Source organism: Phasianus colchicus, chromosome 12, assembly GCF_987193195.1.
Source record: "Phasianus colchicus chromosome 12, bPhaCol1.hap1.1, whole genome shotgun sequence".
Classification (NCBI taxonomy): domain Eukaryota; kingdom Metazoa; phylum Chordata; class Aves; order Galliformes; family Phasianidae; genus Phasianus; species Phasianus colchicus.
Window position 1 is genome coordinate 4,256,377 of NC_143447.1, and position 21,293 is coordinate 4,277,669.

Consider the following 21,293-nt stretch of genomic DNA (forward strand, 5'->3'; position numbering starts at 1 on the left):
TTTGTATTTCTGTGGGACCTACAACAGACACAAAGAGTTGCACTGTTTGATACAACAAACAGCTGCAGGTTCATCATTATGTCTATGTGAACAATCATATAGGAATAGAGGAAGTAGGAGGAGGGAAGTTGGTGGCAGTGGTTAGAGGTATGCATTGCTTCTGCTGACACTACAGGGGAGAAATAGCCACGTTGTTTGATGTCTCGTAGTCTTGATGGAATATTGAACTAATAATTAAGTAGACTTAGATAACGACTTAGGTTTTGTGGTAAGAATGTTACGTTTATTTCAGTTAATGAAATGGTTTATAGGGATTCTAAGTGCTTGTGCTACAAACTAATCTGTTCCAAGTTTGAAGGGATTCCACTTCTGTGGTGGAGTTGTATCCTCATCACAGTGAGGCAGGAAATAGAAGCATGATGTATATATTTTTTTTCAGTCATATTTAGAAGACTTCATATGTTCCAGACATGTAATCAGGTGTGTACACAGAACTTCTGCCTTCACAAGTGCTTAACTAAAATAACATTGGAGAAAAGGTGTTTATTAACAACACATAAATCTCATCCGTTGAATGGTCAGTCTGCCAGGGAATGAACTGAGTTACTCTCCTGATGAGCTGGTAGAATTACTTGATTATTTTGATTGTGAAATCCTTCCTGAGCTTTGTATAGAGCACACTACAGCTTGATTTTTCTGGGCCATCCACAGGAATTATTTCTCACTGTTGCAAATACAGGTTGCACTTCTCTTACCAGCACAGAAAGTGGTGGTACGCCCTGGCTGCCATCTGTTTAAGCACTAAATGTTCTAATCCTTTTCAGAAACCACCCAGGTGACACAGTGCTCAAAGGACCCATAGCACAGTTTCCTCTGGGAGCTCTCACATTGAAAATAGTGAATGAAATTACAAACTGGAGAAAGATTGTGTCAGTGAACACATGCTGCAAAGCATAATCCTTCAGATAGATACAGCTCTGCTTGCCTGTTAAAGCTCTGCTTTTTTTTTGTGCTCAGTTTAGAAATAACTTTCCCTGTCCGCTGGGGAAAGGCACTGTGTTGTTACAGCAAGGCAGTAAATAGAACTCAGGTATGTGGGTGTCATGGCCACTTCTTTGCACGTCCTTTAGTTTTGGTATTTGCTGCCTTTGATTCAGCTGCACAGGCTTCCAGCTTCTTGTCTTACAAGCTTTTGTAATTAGGCTCCTGTAAAATTAAGTTAAATGTTGTCAGCATCTTAGAGAGTTGCTGAAATTGCTAATTGCAGGAAGGGGAGTGAGCACTTCTGAAACTGAAAACTTGGGATCCTGAGGAGGCTTGAAACCTTCCAGGTACAGGTGGGCTTTCAGGACAAATCAGACAGTCAAGACTCTCAGCTGCTTCTGAGTTGTCATGAGAGTCCAAGCACTTCGTTTCTGCCAGAGTAACTGCTTTTATCTGTGCTTTACTCCTACTGCAGGCAGCCTGAGTTAACAACAGATAGTTGGTAATATTTGACTGCGTTGAATTCAGGCCATGCTAGTTGCTCCTGTGTGCCTGCTGCTGTCAGTGGGTTCAGAAGATGTCTTTTCTTTGTACTGAATGAATATACTGCATCTTATTTTATACATATAATTCTCAGACTGTGGTTGGTCAAGTGGCTCTTAGTCTTTCCAGACCGTAGAAGCTTGTGGTTTGTAGTTAAATATTTTTTTCATTACCCTTCCAGTACATCTTTTCACTTTTCCACTCTATTTGCTGTGGGGTATTATGACCCTTTCATAAACACTAAAATAATTTCCTTGCTGAGCTTATCTTGCAGCTGCTGGGGGGTAGGATGTTGAAACTGGTCTTGATTGCTTTATATGTAATGCATTATTTATGCAGAAAATGAATAATAATACATTTTGCTCAGTTGACACCGCAGAAAGAAACCTAATTAGCTGAAGTAGAATTTGGATAGAATATTGAATTTCTTTCTCCTGTTCAAAAAGTGCTCAAGTCCTTTTATAAGTGATAATATGTTTTTTTTTCTCTCCAGCAGCATTGCACTAAGTTACTGTTGAATCATTGCTTCCCAGAAGATAGGAGTCTTCTATTTCTCTGGCTAGCATGCCATGATTTGTCTGAGCAGAATAACGTGGTGTCTTGCACATCTTCAAGCAAGAAGCTTTTCTTTTTTGCATGCATTCATAATAGCAGGAGTTTGTGATGGTGACTAGATACCTAAACCTACCTTCAGTTGTATGTCTTACTGCGAGGTACTTGTGGAACTGAGGTTGACCTTACAAGCCTTAATGTTTCTGGTATTTTTGATTGGCCAAGAAAAATTTGCAGAAGCTCTTGAAATCTGGTAGGAATTTTGAAGGAAACAACAGCAAAAATATTTGGGCTCTGATTTGTGTTTGAATGCAGGCTTGCAAAAGTGCAATCAGGTGTGCTTACTGGGACATCTCACTACTAGGTAAAAGAAAGGTAATGGAGGGAAAGACTTTGAGCTGTAGAAACCATTGAAACTTGTGACTGTGTTAGCTGAAGAACCACTTTGCAGGTTTGAAAATCTCTATAGGCTGTGACAAGTGATATCTGAAGACAGTGTCCAAATGGTTTGCCGTGTGCATTTGACTGCACTTCATGTAAGGGTAGTAGTGCTTTTTATCCCTGTCTTACAGTGCCTGTTTGTTTGGTACTTGCACACAGGGAGAGGAAAGCACTGAGCTGTGCAGTGATAGTTGAGCGTGGAGCATACACAGGCATCACAGTCACTGTTTGAAGATGTAGTTCCATTTCTGAGTTGGCTGTGTGTAATTTCTGTTTTCCTTTTAGTGGTCTGGGCAGCAGTTTATACCTTCTTTGGGGTATCTGTAGGCTTCTATTGTGATGAAAATTCCTGATAGAGTACCAGTAACTACTTGCATTTGGCAGGGAGGTTGAAGCACTGTGTGGAGATCATAATTGAAGAAGAAAAGCAAAACCCCTATAATTAATTGCTCCATGCATTTGGGTCGTTCCTTTCCATTGGGAAGCTGAATGTGCTTGCCGCAGAGGGGAAAAGATGATGGACTCTGCTTACACCAGTCAGATCTTGTCTGCCACTTATTTATGTTCTTTTGTAAAACATCATTTGAAAATAAAAAACAAAGCACAACAAAAACCCACCACACTTCTTGCTTCAGCTCTCATCTCTCCTTGCAGGAAATTGGCCATTTCTTTGGAGTTGCCTACAGTGGTTCCTTACCTTCCTCTTCCTCCTTGAAAATGGAGCTACAGTATAATCACTTTGTGTTGCTTCTCCACCTTTCCTTAGTTTTACACATTAATCTTTCTCTTGGAAACACAACACTTTCTTAGTGATCTTTTTAAAATCTGAATGCTGGAAGGGAGCTTCCTGCTGACTTGTATTAGCTAGGATGAATTTGCTCATCTGTGTGGAGGCAGTTCCTTGATGACAAATTCAAGTGTATATTTTTCCAAGTTGAAATGGAAAACTGCAGAAATTCCTTTGGAGAAGTTGTGTATGTGCTCTGTCCATGGGCCCAGGGAGCCTTTCAGCTTTGCCCTTCAGCCCCATAGTGAATTAGTGTTATCCTCACCACCCCATTTCTGTATTGAAGTGAAGGGATATTTACTGGGTTGTTTTTGAAAATTCCAAAGTCCTTTGGCTGTGTTGAAGTTGAGATTGTCTATTATTAAAGAGTTTCAGATTTTCTTTGCCTTTAGTAAGTAGTTCTTTGTATTTGTGGTTGATCAAAGCTGTCCCACTTACCTCAAAGTGAGAAGACGTAAGACCTGCTTATTTTCCAGAAGCTGTAATAAAAACCTAAAAAAGATTTTTGAGAGCTGACAGTCCTTACAGCCAGGCAAATGCTTTTATGAGAGCTTTTAATTATTTGTGTTTTTTTTGTTTCCTCATTCTAGTAATTTAGGAGGTGGTGGTACTTTTGCTACAAAATTTACTCTTTATTCTCATTTTACCTTTTTTTTTTTTTTGGTATGGCACAAATACTCAAAATCAGATTTGACATCGTATTCCCTATGGTATGTTTCATTTGGTTGTTGACTGTGGCATTTTGAAAAGTTAGTCCACTTTGGAAAGAAAGAAGTGTTATACAGAGGTTCCTTATGCTTCAGATAATATACATGAAACACTTACAGAATACACTATAAATCCTGGACAAAAATACCAGCAAAACCAAACGTGTTTTTATGTCTGTAGCGAAATCCCTGTTGTGTTTGGTCTGCTAGTGAATGTGCCAACTGAGTACTGTTCATACATCGATGCGGTCGGTGGCATGGGGTTGTATATCTAAAATAAGCTGGGATTAATTGCAAAGTCAAGTTTCACTTTCCGAGTGTTTAAATTGCTGCAGTGATGGGGAGAAGAAACAAGCAGTATTTATAGTTTATCACTTTGTAGTGGATTTCCCTTCAGTTTATGCACATGTCCACATCTGGTATTTTTTTCATTTCTTATTGAGGATGGAAGGATGGTCCTTATTTCTTTAGGAAATGTGGTCTGTGCTCATAGTGATAGGAAATGTATTTATGGAAAGCAAATTTGTTGAAACTTTTGTTATTCTTAATGATTGCCTGTATCAAGCCTTTCACATTTTAACCTATGTGAACTATTAATTAATTTAGGGATGCTTAGATTGCAAAAATGAACACATTAGAGATGGCTGATTGCAGGCTGAATCCATTCCTGTGTAAGGAAAAGAGACCCTTCAGTGACTGAATATTTTCAATTCAGCTCCCTAGGTGGCTAACATGTCATTTTCTTTTCTCCCCAGAAATGTGATGCCTTTCTTTTATGTTTTAGCTCAGAAGGGAAGATCTTAAATTGATTATTTATTATTAGTGCTTATTCTGTCTTGCTGCCAAACACGTGCAGGCTCATGGCTTTGTGCTTGTTTTTTCCTAGATGTAGCACCTTCTAAAAGAGAAACTCAATTACTATGCTAGTAAATAGATGAACAAAAATATGTGGGAAAAGGAGAAATATCATTAATTGTAAACTTTCATTCTCTCAGTTCTTGGTCATGTGGAAATGTATGCCAGCCATTTAATTATAATTTCATAATATTCAAAATTCCTATTAACTTGATTTAATTGAGTTTGAAATGCTGCCTTTTATCTTCTTTTTATGCTTACTAGTTATTGAAAATGGTCAAAGCTTCATCCTAAGTGTAAAATTTGAGTGGTAATAGCATGTGGCAATTCCTATATTTGGTTTTAGTTAATGCCTTGTTTATATAGAATCAAAGAATGGCTTAAGTTTAAAGGGACCTTAGAGACCATCTTCCAGTCCTTCTGCCAGTCTAATCCATCAGGTTGCCCAAAGCCCATCCACCTTGAACACCTCCAGGGCTGGGGCATCCACAGCTTCCCTGGGAGCCTGTGCCAGTTCCTCACCACCTGAGTTTTGCTTTCTGATGACTAATCTGAATCTGCCCTCTTTTGGTTTGAAGCTATTATCCCTTGTCACACACACAGAATCACACAGAATTGTAGGGGTTGGAAGGGACCTCCAGAGATCATCGAGTCCAACCCCAATCCCCATTTCAACATCTTCCATCCTTGAATCATACCTTGTCCTATCTCTACAGCTCCTGTACAGCTCTCCTGTAGACCTGCAGGTACTGGCAAACCTCTCAGGTCCCCCAGAGCTTTCTCTTTTCCAGGCTGAACAGCTCCAGCTCTCTCAGCCTCTCATCTCAGGAGAGGTTCTCCAGCCCTCTCACATCCTCATGGCCCCTTTGTACTCTGTCCAACAATTTCATGTCCTCCTTGTGCTGGAGGCCCAGAGCTGGGCTCAGTGCTCCAGGTTGGGGGTCTTAGGAGATGTGATAGGGAAAGCTGTTCTGGACATCAGTATGTTGGTCAGTGATTTGAGAGGAGGTTTATTTTTTTTCAGCTTGCTGAAAGTCGTATTTTTTCTATTTGAAGACTCAAAATACCAAAAAAAAAAAAAAAAAAAGTAAATGCAATTGTACTGTAATGCAGCTGGGATGTTTTTGAGGATTGTTTGTTGCAATTTCAGATATTTGGTTGCACTTAAAAGAAACACCCAGGAAGTTTTGGCAACTGTGAATTAAGAGCACATTACGTGTTCCAGTGTTTGAATACCTGAATGAAGCTCTTTGATGTAGAACTAAACTGTTTTTGTTTGTAGTGCTGCTGATGAAAGAGAAGTGCTTCCTTTCTCCACTTCTTGTCTCACATCTCTGACTTCTCCTTTTGCGGCCAGGCAGCAGCTTGTTTGAAAAGCTGTCATCACCTTATTTAGGTAGTTGGTAGGACTGCATGCTGCCCTGCACTGTGGAATTGATACCTCCCACACCATTAGCTGCCCGTGTAGCCATGGGTAGTAGAGCATTTGTGTGCCTGTTCACGTGGTCTTTCAAAGACAAAAGATTTCTTTTTGCCTGCACTAAGAAATGAGATGCCTACACTTCGAATGTAAACCTTATATGTGTAGTCCCCAGGCATGAGCTGGAGAAAATAAACCCTACCAGTAAGCTGTGCTAGCCCTTGTTACTAACTACAGTGATATGTAATTATTGCACTTCCATGTTAGCTGCAAGAGAGCTTACATTCATATTCAGAGAGCATTTTCAGAATCACATCAGATCAGTTCTCTGCTGTCAGTATATCTGTCTAAATGTCACCTGCTGTTTCCAAGATGAACCAAATACTGTTTTCAAGATGGACCAGCATCTTTTGAAAGTTGCAGTAGGACAGCGGGTTACTACCAAGAGCTGAAATTCAAGCTTCAGTCTTCATTTTCAGAGAAAATTCAGTACTCAGGAAAAAGAGCAGTAGTTGCACTTTTGAGTTATGTGAACACGTTTTGGAATTTCTGAATGAAGGCTGGCTGCTAAACATGATGCAAAGCAAATGTCTGGGTTGATTCAGGGAACTCCTTACATAGCTAAGCTGCTCTGTAATGCATTGCACTACAGGCATTACAGCTGTAGTAAGCACGTCCTCTCACTAGATGGCAGAGGGTTTTTCCCCATCCACCTAAAATCTAGTTGTAAATAAGGTATCAAGCAGGGTTCAGGTTGCCAAAGAGCATAAACCTCTCCTTAATTCAGAATATTGTATTATTTTTTGTTGAAATTCTAACATGTTAGAATTTAGCTGTAGTAAGTGCTGTTGTGATGCAAGCCTTGAGTGTTTTCCGTAGGGCAGCACTTGCACACCGTGCAAACACTGGTCTCTGCAGCAGCTTGTGCTTGGGTACCAGTGGCAATTGGGTGTGGGTTTGGTTAACATCATATTTAGTTCATCTGTGATTGTTTCAAACCCATTTGTCTGTGGTCTCCCTTTGTAATATACTTAGCCATTCCCCTTACTTTCTTTTCTATGCTATATTTGTAGACCAGGTTTCTCCTTCTTTTTGTAGGTTTGTTGTTTTTCTTTTTTAATTAGCTATGCTAAAAAGCCAGAATCCTGTTCTTCACTTCAGGTTAGGTTCTATGCAAAGGTGGGCTGGAGGAATAGTCTATGTGTGTTCCATTGTCAACCTTTATTGCATTCAAGATCTCAGTGAGAGAAATAATATCCATGAATTCCAATTAATTAGCATTTTTAAAAGTTGTGTAAAAATGTTTCCCTTACCCTAACCTTGTCTAGTCATTCTAGAATTGCTCATTAATTCTGCTCAGACGTGTATCTGATCTCTATCATGACTCAGAATCCCTTTGTGAGTCACTTCATTCTTCCCGGTTTTTGGGTCTCCCAGTGGTAGGTTCTCTACTTGCATAAGAAATTTTTATTTTATAATTATATAAGCTTTCATGTCTTGCTATTACATTTCAAGCTTGCAGTCTTATTATTTCTCATTTGCTTGCTTTTCTCTCTCGTGCGCAGTGACAGAGGAGCCTTCGCGCTTCATGGTGTCGTTATTTTAACAACTCACTGATTAAAACATTGAATTGTTGGTTTCAACATAATGATGTCTGCTAAGCATGACTAGTTGCTAACTGGATTTTTTTTTTTTCCACCAAATTTTGTCTTTTCCACATTGCTTGTTCAACATCATACAGTTTCTCAATAAATTTACGCAACCCTGATGTTTGGAAGTAGCTTATTAGTGTTGTTTATCTAATGAATACTGTATGCCTTTATGAACAATGTGTTTTAAGGGCTTGCACTTTCACTTTGGATACCAGGGCTAAGATGTTTGCTATGACTGAGCACTGGGAGGCTACAAGATGATATATGCACACTGACCTGCCCTCCTGCCTGTGCAACACACCTATGGCATGCCTTCCCCAGACAAGGGCTGTGTACAGAATATAATCTGCTTTTCCAACACAGTGTGATCAAAAAGGACTTTTTGCCAAGTTTAGTTTGAAGGTTGATAAACTCGGTTGAAATTTCAAAAAAGCCTGAGGTTCTGTAATTTACTAAAGTATATTTTTTCCATTTGATCATTTATTTTAGGATTTGAATTTTAAAACAGTGAATAAAAAAAATGCCATCCCTTCTAACTAATTGTTGAGCTTGTAAGTGGATTGATACCAAAGCATTTGAGTTTCACATATGGGTTTTGTAACAAAAGTTTGAGCATTAATGTAGAACTCAGTGCCTCCTGTGTCACTCAAGGGAATAAAAAGTAAAATAGGGATCTATCTATTCAGATATATATGTTGATTTGGGCTCAGGCAGTGTGAAAGACAACAGGTTTATCCTGAGGACTGGTGCTAGCCAAAAAAGGCTTTGTAGTATGAGGCAGAGGATTGCATTTTAACGGTAGGGTTTCCAGAAATTTTGTAGCAATTTCATTGTAATGTTTAATTGAGTTTGGAGCCACATGAGTGTATTATTTGTTTTGCTTTCTTTCCCATAAAATTGCCAGTTAAAAAAAAAAAAAATCTCTTAAATTCATTGATGTCTTTGATTTGAAAGAATGACAAAAGCTGTCTAGTTGGTTTGGCAGCCAGCTTGAGCTGCCCTGGTGAAGCAGTGTGCACTTCTGAGTTTTCCTCTTATCTCCATATTGTTAGTGTTTCCTTTCTTAAAATCTATGGTAGAAGTTTTGAATACTGTTGAAGTCATACCTGATGAAATGCTTTGGTGTAACATAATACATGTTAATTTTCTTTGGAAGTAAATTTATTTGGAATAGTAATGTATCTTTGGCTCTGAAGATCCGATTCGCGGAATAAATAGGAGTTACTCAACGGCCCACCCTGATGTAACTTACAACCACCTGTCCTGGTTCTCTTTTAATGTTTTGACATTGATTTTAAGATATCTACCTTGCTTAAGAAAGGAGAGAGAATGACTTGTGGCTGCAGGAATTAAAATAAGCTTTCTAAGGTCGAGTGTTTTGTTAATAGCTTGAATTAGTAGTCTTATTTATTGTCAAATGAAGCTTTACAGTGGTGCTCTGTTCACTCCTGTACAGTTTTATGTAATCTTGTGCATTTTTTTGAAGTCTTTGCCTTTAGTTTTGCTGTCAAAAAAGAGAAGGTTAATTTTCTTCAAGCAGTATTAAAGTGTACTTTCACTGAATATAGCAGAATTAAGTTTACTTTGTGTGAACTTCTATGCATATCAGTTCAGATAATGTACATACACTCTACAGTTCTTATAGCATGTTAAGGCAATTGTATGTCCATATACTTGTTTAAAATGAAGATCAGAATTAATCTGCAAAATGCCTTTTTATACTCCCCTTATGCTACTGGGATTGGATCTGAATTCCAGATCCGTATACACTTATATGGGTAAAATGGTGCAACTTTGGTAAAATTGGGAATTAAAGTTTTGCTGCTTGCTTTGCTGAAGAATTGATAGAGTTTGGTCTACTGTGAATAGTACATTCAGTAGATACTATTGCACATCTGCTCACATTTTTTTTTCATCTTTAGGACTAATGGCAAAAGAGTAAACCAACATGGCAGCTATGGTCCCACCCGTGAAGCTGAAATGGCTTGAACATCTGAACAGCTCTTGGATCACAGAAGACAGTGAATCTATTGCAACGAGGGAGGGAGTTTCTATCTTGTATGCTAAGTTAGTTAGCAATAAAGAAGTAGTGCCATTGCCTCAGCAGGTTCTGTGCCTCAAAGGACCTCAGCTACCAGATTTTGAGCGGGAATCTCTAAGTAGCGATGAACAGGACCACTATTTGGATGCCCTTCTTAGCAGCCAGCTGGCACTGGCTAAGATGGTATGCTCAGACTCTCCGTTTGCTGGAGCGCTTCGAAAACGTCTCCTTGTATTGCAGCGAGTCTTCTATGCACTTTCTAATAAATATCATGATAAGGGTAAGGTGAAGCAACAGCAGCATTCGCCGGAAAGCAGTTCTGGATCAACTGATGTGCATTCTGTCAGTGAGCGCCCCAGGTCAAGTACGGATGCGCTCATAGAGATGGGCGTTCGGACTGGATTGAGCTTGTTGTTTGCACTGCTGAGACAAAGTTGGATGATGCCAGCATCGGGACCTGGCCTCAGTCTTTGCAATGATGTTATCCACACTGCAATAGAAGTCGTGAGCTCTTTACCACCTTTATCTTTGGCAAACGAAAGCAAGATTCCACCAATGGGGCTGGACTGTTTATCGCAAGTGACGACATTTCTTAAGGGAGTGACGATTCCGAACTCTGGGGCAGACACTTTAGGTCGTAGATTAGCTTCTGAATTGCTTCTTGGCTTGGCTGCCCAGCGAGGTTCCCTGCGATACCTTCTTGAGTGGATAGAAATGGCATTAAATGCTTCAGCTGTAGTGAACACCATGGAGAAAACCAAGTTGCTACAAAGTCCAGAAGGAATGATCAGCTTTGATTGCTTTATGAGCATATTAATGCAGATGCGACGATCTTTGGTAGGTATACCAGCTTTGAGTTTTCTACATAGCAAATGTAGATGCATTCTTAGCTTTAAATACAGTTGCTCAACACTGAATACTGTGTATGGTAGTTGTTATCTTTAATGTCTAACGAAAAAATAATAATACCCTAAGAAAATGGGCTGAGTTGTTTGTAAGTAAGGTACACTGATAGCTTTGTCTTTTGAATGATTACTTCTGATCCTCAGTGAATGTTGTTTTTAAAACTATGACATTATTGCCTAATATGCAATCAAAAGCTGTAGTATGCTTCTGCCTGATAGGTTCAGACTGTAACAAGGAAGGACTTTTTCTCCAAATTGGTGATTTCCTACTCTCCCTCAAATTTGTAGTACTTAGTAATGAATATAAATCTAAAAAACTTAAGATTTTAAAGTAGTGGGAAATTCAACTTTTAGAGTGCTGATGATGGAGAATGCATAAGTTGTTATAAAATCAGGTGCTTTGCACAGATTATTGAAATCCAATTTGAAAACAGTACAAAAAAATTCTGGGCACACAGTAATGCAAGTTAGAAGTAATATTTTTTTGTTTCAGTTTATGTTCAGATTTATAGGAAGGAGTAGAGCTATTTGTAGTTTTACTACTGCCGAATATTTTAATGAAAGACTTCTGTGAAATTCTAGATTGGACCAACTCCTTAAAGTACTTATTCTCATTAAAATTAAATATAATCTATTTTCTTCTCACATTAGCCAGTAGCAGATTATCTCCTTTGTTTGCACAAGGTCTGTTGTTAGTAACATTCTAAAGAAAGGAGTTTTTCTTCTGTGTTAGGTAAGTTTCATTATTTTGACTGAGGAAAGACATCTAGCATCTGTACAGCAACAGTGAAGGAGTGTCATGTGCAGATCACAAATTCATTGCATGCAGTGTGCCTATGCTTATGTATAGCCTGTGTGCCTTCTGTGTGATGGAAGGAAGGGAGCGAGCTGCCAGATCAAATTATTTATTCAGTACAGCATTTTCCCAGCCTAACGGATGGTAGCAGGATCTACACTGGATTAAATGTCCTGATGAACGACTTTAGCTGTTGTTTTTGTGTGGTTCTTTTTTCACTGGGTATAAAGTTATAGACCAAAATACAGAGTCTATGTAAAAAGAAGAGTAATAATGATTAGTAATTTATGATTTAACTAGACGAACACAAATGAAGTGAAGCTTTAGAACAAAATGGTGTCAAGATAAATTAACTGTAAACTCAGATATCTATTTTCACAAAAAAAGCAAAAATAAGAATGTTTAACTAGTGTTTGGCACATTTTTGTTTCCCTGAAATGCATGCAGATAACATTGGTACTCTAAGAACAAATCACTACTGTATTTTGTACAGTTGCACCATTGCTCTATGGAAGTATTTTTCTCACACTCGTGTTTAAAAACTGTAGGGATCATCTGCTGATCGAAGTCAATGGAGAGAGCCAACTAGAACATCTGATGGCTTATGTTCTCTTTACGAGGCAGCTCTATGTTTATTTGAAGAGGTAAGTCATGAAATGAATCTTGAATTTAAGGAAATTATACATTACATCTGGCTGTTGTGTGCATGTGTATTGGCACAGAATCTGCTGAGTTATTCTGGAATGGAAATGATGGGCAAGGAAAGGGTGAAAAGGAAGAATGCAGAGAGACAAAGTTATTTGAACACGTTAACAATGTAGGGTGATAACTTGTGTTTTAGGCAGTCATAGTGAGAGGGAATTTAACTTGGATCAGTCATTACTGTTCTAGGAAAATAAATGAAAATACTGCTGTGTAATAGATCTCTTTTTAACAGGTTTGTCGCATGGCATCAGACTATTCAAGAACATGTGCCAGCCCTGACAGCATTCAAACGGGTGATGCTCCCATTGTTTCTGAAACCTGTGAAGTTTACGTTTGGGGTAGCAACAGCAGTCATCAACTGGTAGAAGGAACTCAAGAGAAAATACTGCAACCCAAGCTTGCTCCAAGTTTTTCTGATGCACAGACGGTGGGTGATATCTATAGCATTATATAATGTAAGACTCAACAGCTTCATCGTTATAGTACAGAACTGGAAAACACTGCTTTATTGCCAAGTTGAAGGTTGTAATGAGGGTATGATTCTCAGAACTAATTACACATACATACTGAAGGTATTTCGCTACTTTTATTGCTGCCTGGAAAAAGGATTGTTTTGTTTTGTTTTTTTTAAATGATACACATGGATTGATATCATGTAACAAGAGTGACTGAACTATCTAACTTGCAATGAAATGCATTTGTAGAGAGGAATTTGCTTGCTGTAGGTTTTTTTTTCCTTCTCATTGTTTAGAAGATACCTTAAATACTCAATTGTCTTTTCCACTGGTGTTTTTCACATCAAGTATGTCTAGTTTAAAAGTCCAAACAGGGCTGGCTGCTAGCACAGAAGCCTTAATTAGCTCTCTGAAAATCAATATACAGTATGCTCTTTCTGCTCTCAGTCACAGATTCTGCAGTTGCAGCTTAGCACTTCTATTGATGCATGACACAGGATAGTTTGCTTTTCTGTTGCTTTGTTGACTTAGCAGTGTTGACTTAAGTAAAAGCATTTGGGGGATCTCTAGACAATTTAGATACATTTTCTGAAATTGTTTTCATGGACTTTACTTGCACAGTTTAATGCCAGTTAAATGCAGGACTGGGCATCATAAAGCAAACTTGTGCATTTAAAAAAAAACTGCTTAAACAGAACACTGATACACAGAAGGGAAATGAGTGACATCAGACAGTTACTTTTGTTTTTTTAATCTTAAGAAAATATATCTTCAAAACTGTCAAATACCATTCATGAATTTTAGAGATCTGAAAGCAGCCTGAGTTCTATAGTCTGTAAAAGAGATGCAATTAAAAAAGATGACTTAATGACCATTTACATCCCTTACATAAAGAAAAGGATTTCCCTATAAAATATTTTTCAGTTATTTTGATTTTATTGCTTGCTGAACTCCTCAAATTCTCCTTAATTTTTTACATTGCCGTACTGGAAAGGGCTATAGAAAGAAAAATGACATCCTGTTTGAAAATACATACTTTTTGATCTACAGATGGATGATTTATTTTTTCTAAATACTGTTTTCTCCTTTTATGTTTCTTTCTGTTTATAGATTGAAGCTGGACAGTATTGCACTTTTGTAATTTCTACAGATGGCTCCGTCAGAGCCTGTGGTAAAGGCAGCTATGGGAGACTAGGGCTGGGTGATTCCAATAACCAGTCCACTTTGAAAAAACTGACTTTTGAGCCTCATAGATCCATTAAAAAAGTGTCATCTTCAAAAGGATCTGATGGGCACACTCTAGCGTTTACAACAGAAGGGGAAGTCTTCAGCTGGGGTGATGGTGACTATGGAAAACTGGGACATGGAAACAGTTCAACTCAGAAATACCCCAAACTTATTCAGGGCCCGCTGCAAGGAAAGGTATGACTTTTATAGAAGCACGTCTCTTTTTGGTCTGCTTGGTTAAGATACTGTGTAATATTTGAAATATGTAAGATCTTAAGATTCTGTGTTTTAAGTTTTCTTTGGAGTTGGATCTGTTTCAGCAAAGCACTGAATTTTGTTGATTGCCTTTGGGCACGTGATTACCAACAATGCCACTGTTGAAAACTTTCTTACATTCTTAAATCTTGTGTACATGTTTGTGCTGAAGTGCAGCGACATTCCAGAAGAACAGTTTTTGTTAGCTGTAACATCATGACAATCTCATATGCACATTTTTAGTGATTTCAGTTGTGTTGTCCTAAAAGGCTTTCGTTTCTCTTTCTGTCCATGTTTTGGCCAACGTTTTTAACATCTGCTTTTGCTTCTCTCTCTGCTGCTGTTATGTTAAATTTGTTTGATAAATAAGTCATGACTATTTTATAGATAATGTCTCTATAGATAATATTGTCTCTATTGTTTTCTGCTTATAAAGTGCTAAATGATAAAGCTAGTGAAGATAAATTTAAGTGTGTACTTGCTCTACATAAGTGAAGAGAGATATGTACACATATCCCTTCCTAGAGTAGACTTGCATAAGCTTTCAAAATTCTTAGACAAATTGTATGAAAACATATTTTTTTGTACGTAACGTAGGTTGTTGTGTGTGTGTCAGCTGGATACAGACATAGTGCTGCTGTTACAGAAGATGGAGAGCTGTATACATGGGGAGAAGGAGACTTCGGGAGATTAGGTAATTCTAAAATACCATGAAGTGCTTTTGGGAGAATTCCTGCGTGTAGTAATGATACTATACATATCTTTCCCCTTTTTTCTTATTATCCCTTCTAAATACACTTGTATATGCACATGTGAACCTAAGTGTGTGTATGTAGGCAAAAATCAATGCAGATAATTTCTTAAATCTTCTGTTATTCTTTTTCCAGGAAAAGTTACCTTTCATTTATAAGACTATATCACGGTCGTTGCCCCTTAAGTGTATAGAGTAGACATGTAAAATAAACCAGAATTCTAGATGGATGTAACCTAGAGATAGTAGAATGGTTCTTTGGACAGTGTTGAATAACTGGCAGAAGTTGTGAAGTCTTCGATTATAATGTGATACCAGTAAGGAAAATTGGCATTCAGTTTAACAAAATGACTTTGTCATTTTATCTTAATACACTTAAGAAGTTAAATTTAACTGAAATGATAAAGTTAATATCTCTAATTTTTTTTTTTTTTTAGGTTTTCTTTTGTCTATTTCATTATCTTTGCTATGCAGCTTGCATGGCTAGTATAAGACCACCCTTCTCAAACAGGTTGTCTTAAACCAGATGATTTTGCTCAGAAAATTGCTTCCAAGTGGGGCTTTAGTTCTTTCTGTTCTTTTTGATTTGAATGTCATGATCTCCTGGAGGAGAGGTAAAAGCAAGTAGCTGTGTTGGGGACAAAAGATGGAGGGGATGTTGTTTTACAGTGTAGACTGTCACAGATTTTCAGGGGAAACAGAAGAAGTTCTGAGCCTTTCCCTGCTTTTAGGAAAAGGATGTTAGGTTAGAGGGGAAAAAGTCTCACAGAGTTCTAGCTTAATGTGTTTTTTACATTCTTAGTGTAGTTTGAACTATGCAGTGATGGGTTCCAGTGCACAGCTAAGAAGTAGCATTCAGTTAAGTCATAGGAACCTGTTCACATTCTATCAGTTAGGGATACCGTGCAGTATCTCCTAAAGAAGGTGATACTGTAGTGTATTAGGCTTCTGCAGAAAAGATGATCTAAAGCTATCCACTGATTTCATTTGTGCAGTGTATATACAGAAGAAAGAATCTGCCATTATTTTAGATTCCTTATGCTGTTCTGGCCACTTGTTGCCCAGTGTTAGGAAGTATAACTACCCAATCAACTAATGTTAAAGGCAGTTATGCTAGTAATTTTTATTTTTTCAAAGTAGGTAAAAAATAGTTCTGTGATGTAGTGGTAGTACAGTATTATAAAAATGTTTGTTAACCTAACTGCAAATCTCTTTCCAAAAAGTGGGCAAAAATTGTCTTCTGTGATGACTACAGTTATATGGCTTTTGCAAAACTTTGCTGGAATTACAGACCAGAATAGGAACTTTCACAAAAAGAAAGTAATTTTTTCTGCTTTCTCCAGGTCACGGTGACAGCAACAGCCGCAACATTCCGACTTTAGTAAAAGATATTAGCAATGTAGGAGAGGTTTCCTGTGGCAGTTCTCACACGATAGCTCTGTCCAAAGATGGCAGAACAGTATGGTCATTTGGAGGAGGAGATAATGGTAGGTATAAGTACACCATAATAAATACATATTTCCTAAAGTCTGCAATTATTGTATTTGAAAGAGAATACATTTTATAAAAGCTGTTGCATGTGTTGATTTTAAAAATATACTCTGACATTTTTGGAAATCTGAAAATAATTTTTTTTTGATACTTCCAGTTATCACCTTTTGTATATTGAAAATACTTTCCACTTATAATTTTTCCTTTTTTTAGGCAAACTTGGTCATGGTGATACAAATAGAGTATATAAACCTAAAGTTATAGAAGCCTTGCAAGGAATGTTTATTCGAAAAGTTTGTGCTGGGAGCCAGTCTTCACTTGCCTTAACATCAACAGGACAGGTAGGTGAAAATACGATTTCACTCAATGGCACTTGATATTTAAGAAGACAGATTAGGTTTATTTCAGCATTTATTATTTTGTCTGTTGAGAAAATATACAGCTAGTTCATGAATGCTGGTGTAAGGCTCCTGACGTGAGACTGACTAAACGTACTGAGATTGTAAGAGGCAAGAGTTATTCAGAAAGTTCTTCAGAGTCAAGCAAACGTACACATTCCATGAGTCTTCGTTAGCCACGGAAAATAATTATTTTAGATTAAGAAATGTAAGTGGCACAAAACCAAATGAGATTCAGGAAGTAAAAAGCAGTGAAATGATTTTAATTTTTGATGTGTTAACCAACTAAGGTGATGAAATAATGTAATAGTATCTTAAAATGTGTATTTTAAAATACACGTTAACTGTTTTATTTCTAATCCATAAAATCACAGGAGAGTCTGGAAATAAATGTTAGGTAGTAAATGGGGTCCTGCACTGGCATGATGTATATGCATGTAATACAATAAACCTTTCTACGCTTCTAACCTAGCTGAACTCCCACCTCACTGTGATTCAAAGTGAATGTGTTTTTGAAGTATGGATCAAGAATGCTGAAGTTTACTGTAGTAGTTTCTCCTCTTGCAACAGCCTTCCCAGCTGATCTGCTTGGTAGCCAGAAATCTGAATGTTTGGGGACAATAAATGTAGATTACATTAAATGTCTGTAAGCGATGAAAGTACTCTGCATGGTTTTTTTTTGAAAACATAATTTCAATTATTGTGAAAGTGGTTATCCAGTACATTGGTGATGATTGCCAATAATACCAATTTGACACTGATATTTTGTGGTTTGTTTGCCCTAGGTTTATGCATGGGGCTGTGGTGCATGCCTTGGCTGTGGCTCTTCTGAGGCGACTGCTCTCAGACCCAAACTTATTGAGGAACTGGCTGCTACAAGAATAGTTGATATTTCAATTGGTGACAGTCACTGTTTGGCACTTTCTCATGGTAAAATAATTAAGCGTGAAGATATGTAATCTTCCTTTTTGATCAGAAGCAGTTGTATGTCAGACTCTGTTTTCTGCTCTATTTGCAATTATAGATAATGAAGTTTATGCTTGGGGTAACAATTCAATGGGACAGTGTGGTCAGGGCAACTCTACTGGTCCCATTACCAAACCGAAGAAAGTCAGTGGTTTAGATGGAGTTTCAATTCAACAAATTTCAGCAGGAACCTCTCATAGTCTTGCCTGGACAGCTCTTCCAAGAGACAGGTAATGGTGATACTTGAGGACAGATATGTATTTACTTAAATATATAATACCCTTTGGGATACATGTAATATTTTCCTGAAGGCATTAATGCATTTAGAGTGTTCTGCTTGTAATATTTTTGGATTGAAGAGTCTCTTTTAATTTCTTTCTCTTTCCTTTTGTTCTTTTCAAACCGTTGAAGTTTACAAGAAGTAATAGCTTAGCAGTACCAATAATATGGATATTAGTACATTTAAATTAAAATTTGTTATCTGCTATTAGACAAAAATAAGACCTGTTTACTGAAAATCATCAAGTTAGGCAGTGAGAGGATTCAATATTTCTTTATTTTGTGCTTCTGACTGCATGTTCTGTGGTTTATGTAGTTTCTTTCAGCGTAACAAGGCAACAGAGTAAGACTTTGGGAAATACATAAATTTTTATAAGTCATTAGACATAAATTTAAACTTAAACTTCATAATAACTTTCTGAGTAGTTACATGTCGAGATGAACTGAAAACAGGTGCCTGAATAAATGGTTTAGTAATTAATATGCAGTACCTGAAATAATACTTTACAGCAAAGGCCTGATCAAGTGATTACAGTGAACTGATAAACCTCAGACTTACATATGGGCTAACACAGAAAGGAATAGGAACACTCTTCTAATGTTTGGAAGATAATTCAGAGTTTCAAGATGTCCTGTTTTAATGGGAACTGTTGTTGAAAAGTCAGTTGAGGAGAATAGTGAGCCTCAAATAGTACCAAATGGGACTACGAACTTGTTTGAATTCTCCCTGTATTTCATTAAAACCTCTTTATAATCTAGAGTTCGTACTAAAGCAGTTTTGTGAGAATGTATCAGCTTTTGCACCAATGTGATGGTTTTATACTCATGATGCTGTAAATGTTTACGAATGAAAAATGTTTGATTTTTGAAAATGTCTACAGAAAAAAAGAACATACGTTACCTGCAAGAATTAGGAGGTTGGTCATGTTAGTTTATTTTAAGAAAAAAACCCAGGTCAGTAAGATCAAGCACTCACTTCAATCTGCTTAAATTGGAATATTGGAATATTTATACTAATTAACTTATTTTGATGTTTGATTCCAGGCAAGTTGTGGCATGGCACAGACCCTATTGCGTAGACCTTGAAGAAAGTACCTTTTCACATCTCCGTTCTTTTCTTGAACACTATTGTGACAAGATTAACAGTGAAATTCCCCCTCTTCCTTTTCCTTCATCAAGGTATATATAACACCTGCATGTTCTAAGCTTTTGTAGCTTTTTAATCAGAAGAATTAGAATATTTTTCTACAAGCATTTTTAGTGTGTGAGATTGGGCTGTTTCTTCCTACTTGGAGCTCAAGTTACCTCGAGAGAAGTAGGAGTCATTCAGAATGTTTAAAAGACCTTTTTTAAAGGTCATATGTGACTTTTTTGTTCATGTTATTTGTAATTGTTTTCCATCTGAATGAACAAAATATGGAAGGTTGGTTCCATTTTTTTCAGGAACAAATTTGTTTGTGAAACTTCGCAATAAATTATAGCAGCACAGTTTCGGTAGTTTGCTTCAGATAGGCAGACAGTGGTTATTAGTGACCAGTTTGAGATTTTTCATCATCACCACAACATGGGTTTGATAGATACTCAGTTTTTGAAAATGGAAGCTACTTGTCACAAACGTGAGCTTAGTAGCCAGGTGGTGTCACTTTGGAAGGTTTGAAACAAATACACAAGAAGTGTGTTCTTACTTTTGGATTTCCACCAATTCCTCTCTTCTGGAAAGTGAGACAAACTAAGTGTAACAAACTAAGCCCATCTTGATTAGTACCATGTTGACTAAAACAATCTCTTGACAAATCATCGGTAGTCATTGTTACGGCTTTTCAAATTTGAAGCTTTTACACAAAAAGTGATGTTTTAGTTGCAGAACTCTAAAATACAAAAGCATGAATGCTTCCTCACAGTCACCTGCAAACAGCACTGCAAGTATCAAAGATTCATAAGAAATTTTTCTCCTTTCTACAAAATAAAAAAATTCGTAAGTTTTCAAGAAGGATGACCAGAAGTTAATGTCCTGACTTTTTGTTTTTAATCTGATGGTTTCATTTCTAAAGATAATGAGGGAAGATTACATTTATTACTTCCTAAACAGTTTCTGTTTTTTCTTTATGTAAGGAATATACTTGTCTGATCTGTAAATGTAGTTTGGAAAGATTTTGCCTTTCAATTCTAGTGATTTTTTTCTAAGTGGAATGCCCCATGGAAAATTGTTGTTTTTTGTTGGTTGTTTTTGTTTGTTTGTTGTTTTTCTTAGCAGGTAAGCAGTAGGCTTTCAGATGAACTTATGTGAAGTTCTAGTTATAATTTATTTACCGTTCTGATCTGTAGAATACAATCAGTGAAAATCTTAGTGCACAAGTCAGTGAGGATGAGTAAGGCTAACAACAGAAAATATGAATGTTGTATTTCTTACAGGGAGCATCACAGTTTCCTTAAATTGTGCCTGAAGCTGCTGTCAAATCATCTTGCACTTGCACTGGCTGGAGGTGTAGCTACCAGTATTCTTGGCCGGCAGGCAGGCCCTCTTCGAAATTTATTGTTTAGACTGATGGACTCCTCTGTCCCTGATGAAATTCAAGAAGTAAGTAATGTTTTGTTCAATTAAAAAAAAAAAAATCTACTTTTTACTTTGTATTTTTTTTCTTTAAGTATGTTATTAGAAATTTCTCACTCTGACTTTGTAAACACGACACTCTGAATACAATTCTATTCATTACAGTTAAGAAATTAATCACTATCACTGTATCTAACAAGCAGTGGAGAATGTTTTCTTAAGAATTTCTGCTCGCTGTTCTTTTTTCCTCCTAACATTTTAGTTGTTTGTAATAATAAGCCTTAAACTTTCAGCTTATGGGATAATTAACATGAGGAAGGAATATAGATAGTGGAAATTCGTTGTAATTACAGATACTTGAGCTTTACAGAATCAGGCTCTAGTTTCTCTGTGAGTTTTTGCCAGCTTTGAAGGAATGATGCTGTGTAGTTTAGTAGTGTACAAAAGTAACTAACTGTCAAATATCTTTTGCACTGTGTTTAAATGAAATCGGGCAGTGTGCTGTATTGTATGGAGTATGTGCCCAACCCAG

General features: G+C 37.2%; 1 protein-coding gene across 1 annotated transcript in view; it reads left to right on the forward strand.

The window, feature by feature from the left end:
• The window catches only part of HERC1 (HECT and RLD domain containing E3 ubiquitin protein ligase family member 1), a 94,971-nt gene that overhangs the window by 7,252 nt on the left and 66,426 nt on the right, over positions 1-21,293 (forward strand). The window contains exons 2-12 of the mRNA XM_031616385.2: positions 9,864-10,819; positions 12,232-12,327; positions 12,621-12,815; positions 13,954-14,265; positions 14,923-15,019; positions 16,420-16,563; positions 16,781-16,908; positions 17,751-17,895; positions 17,990-18,161; positions 19,255-19,389; positions 20,623-20,788. Coding sequence (XP_031472245.2) covers positions 9,890-10,819; positions 12,232-12,327; positions 12,621-12,815; positions 13,954-14,265; positions 14,923-15,019; positions 16,420-16,563; positions 16,781-16,908; positions 17,751-17,895; positions 17,990-18,161; positions 19,255-19,389; positions 20,623-20,788 — 2,520 coding nt within the window. The 5' untranslated portion in view covers positions 9,864-9,889. The remainder of the gene's footprint in view (positions 1-9,863; positions 10,820-12,231; positions 12,328-12,620; positions 12,816-13,953; positions 14,266-14,922; positions 15,020-16,419; positions 16,564-16,780; positions 16,909-17,750; positions 17,896-17,989; positions 18,162-19,254; positions 19,390-20,622; positions 20,789-21,293) is intronic.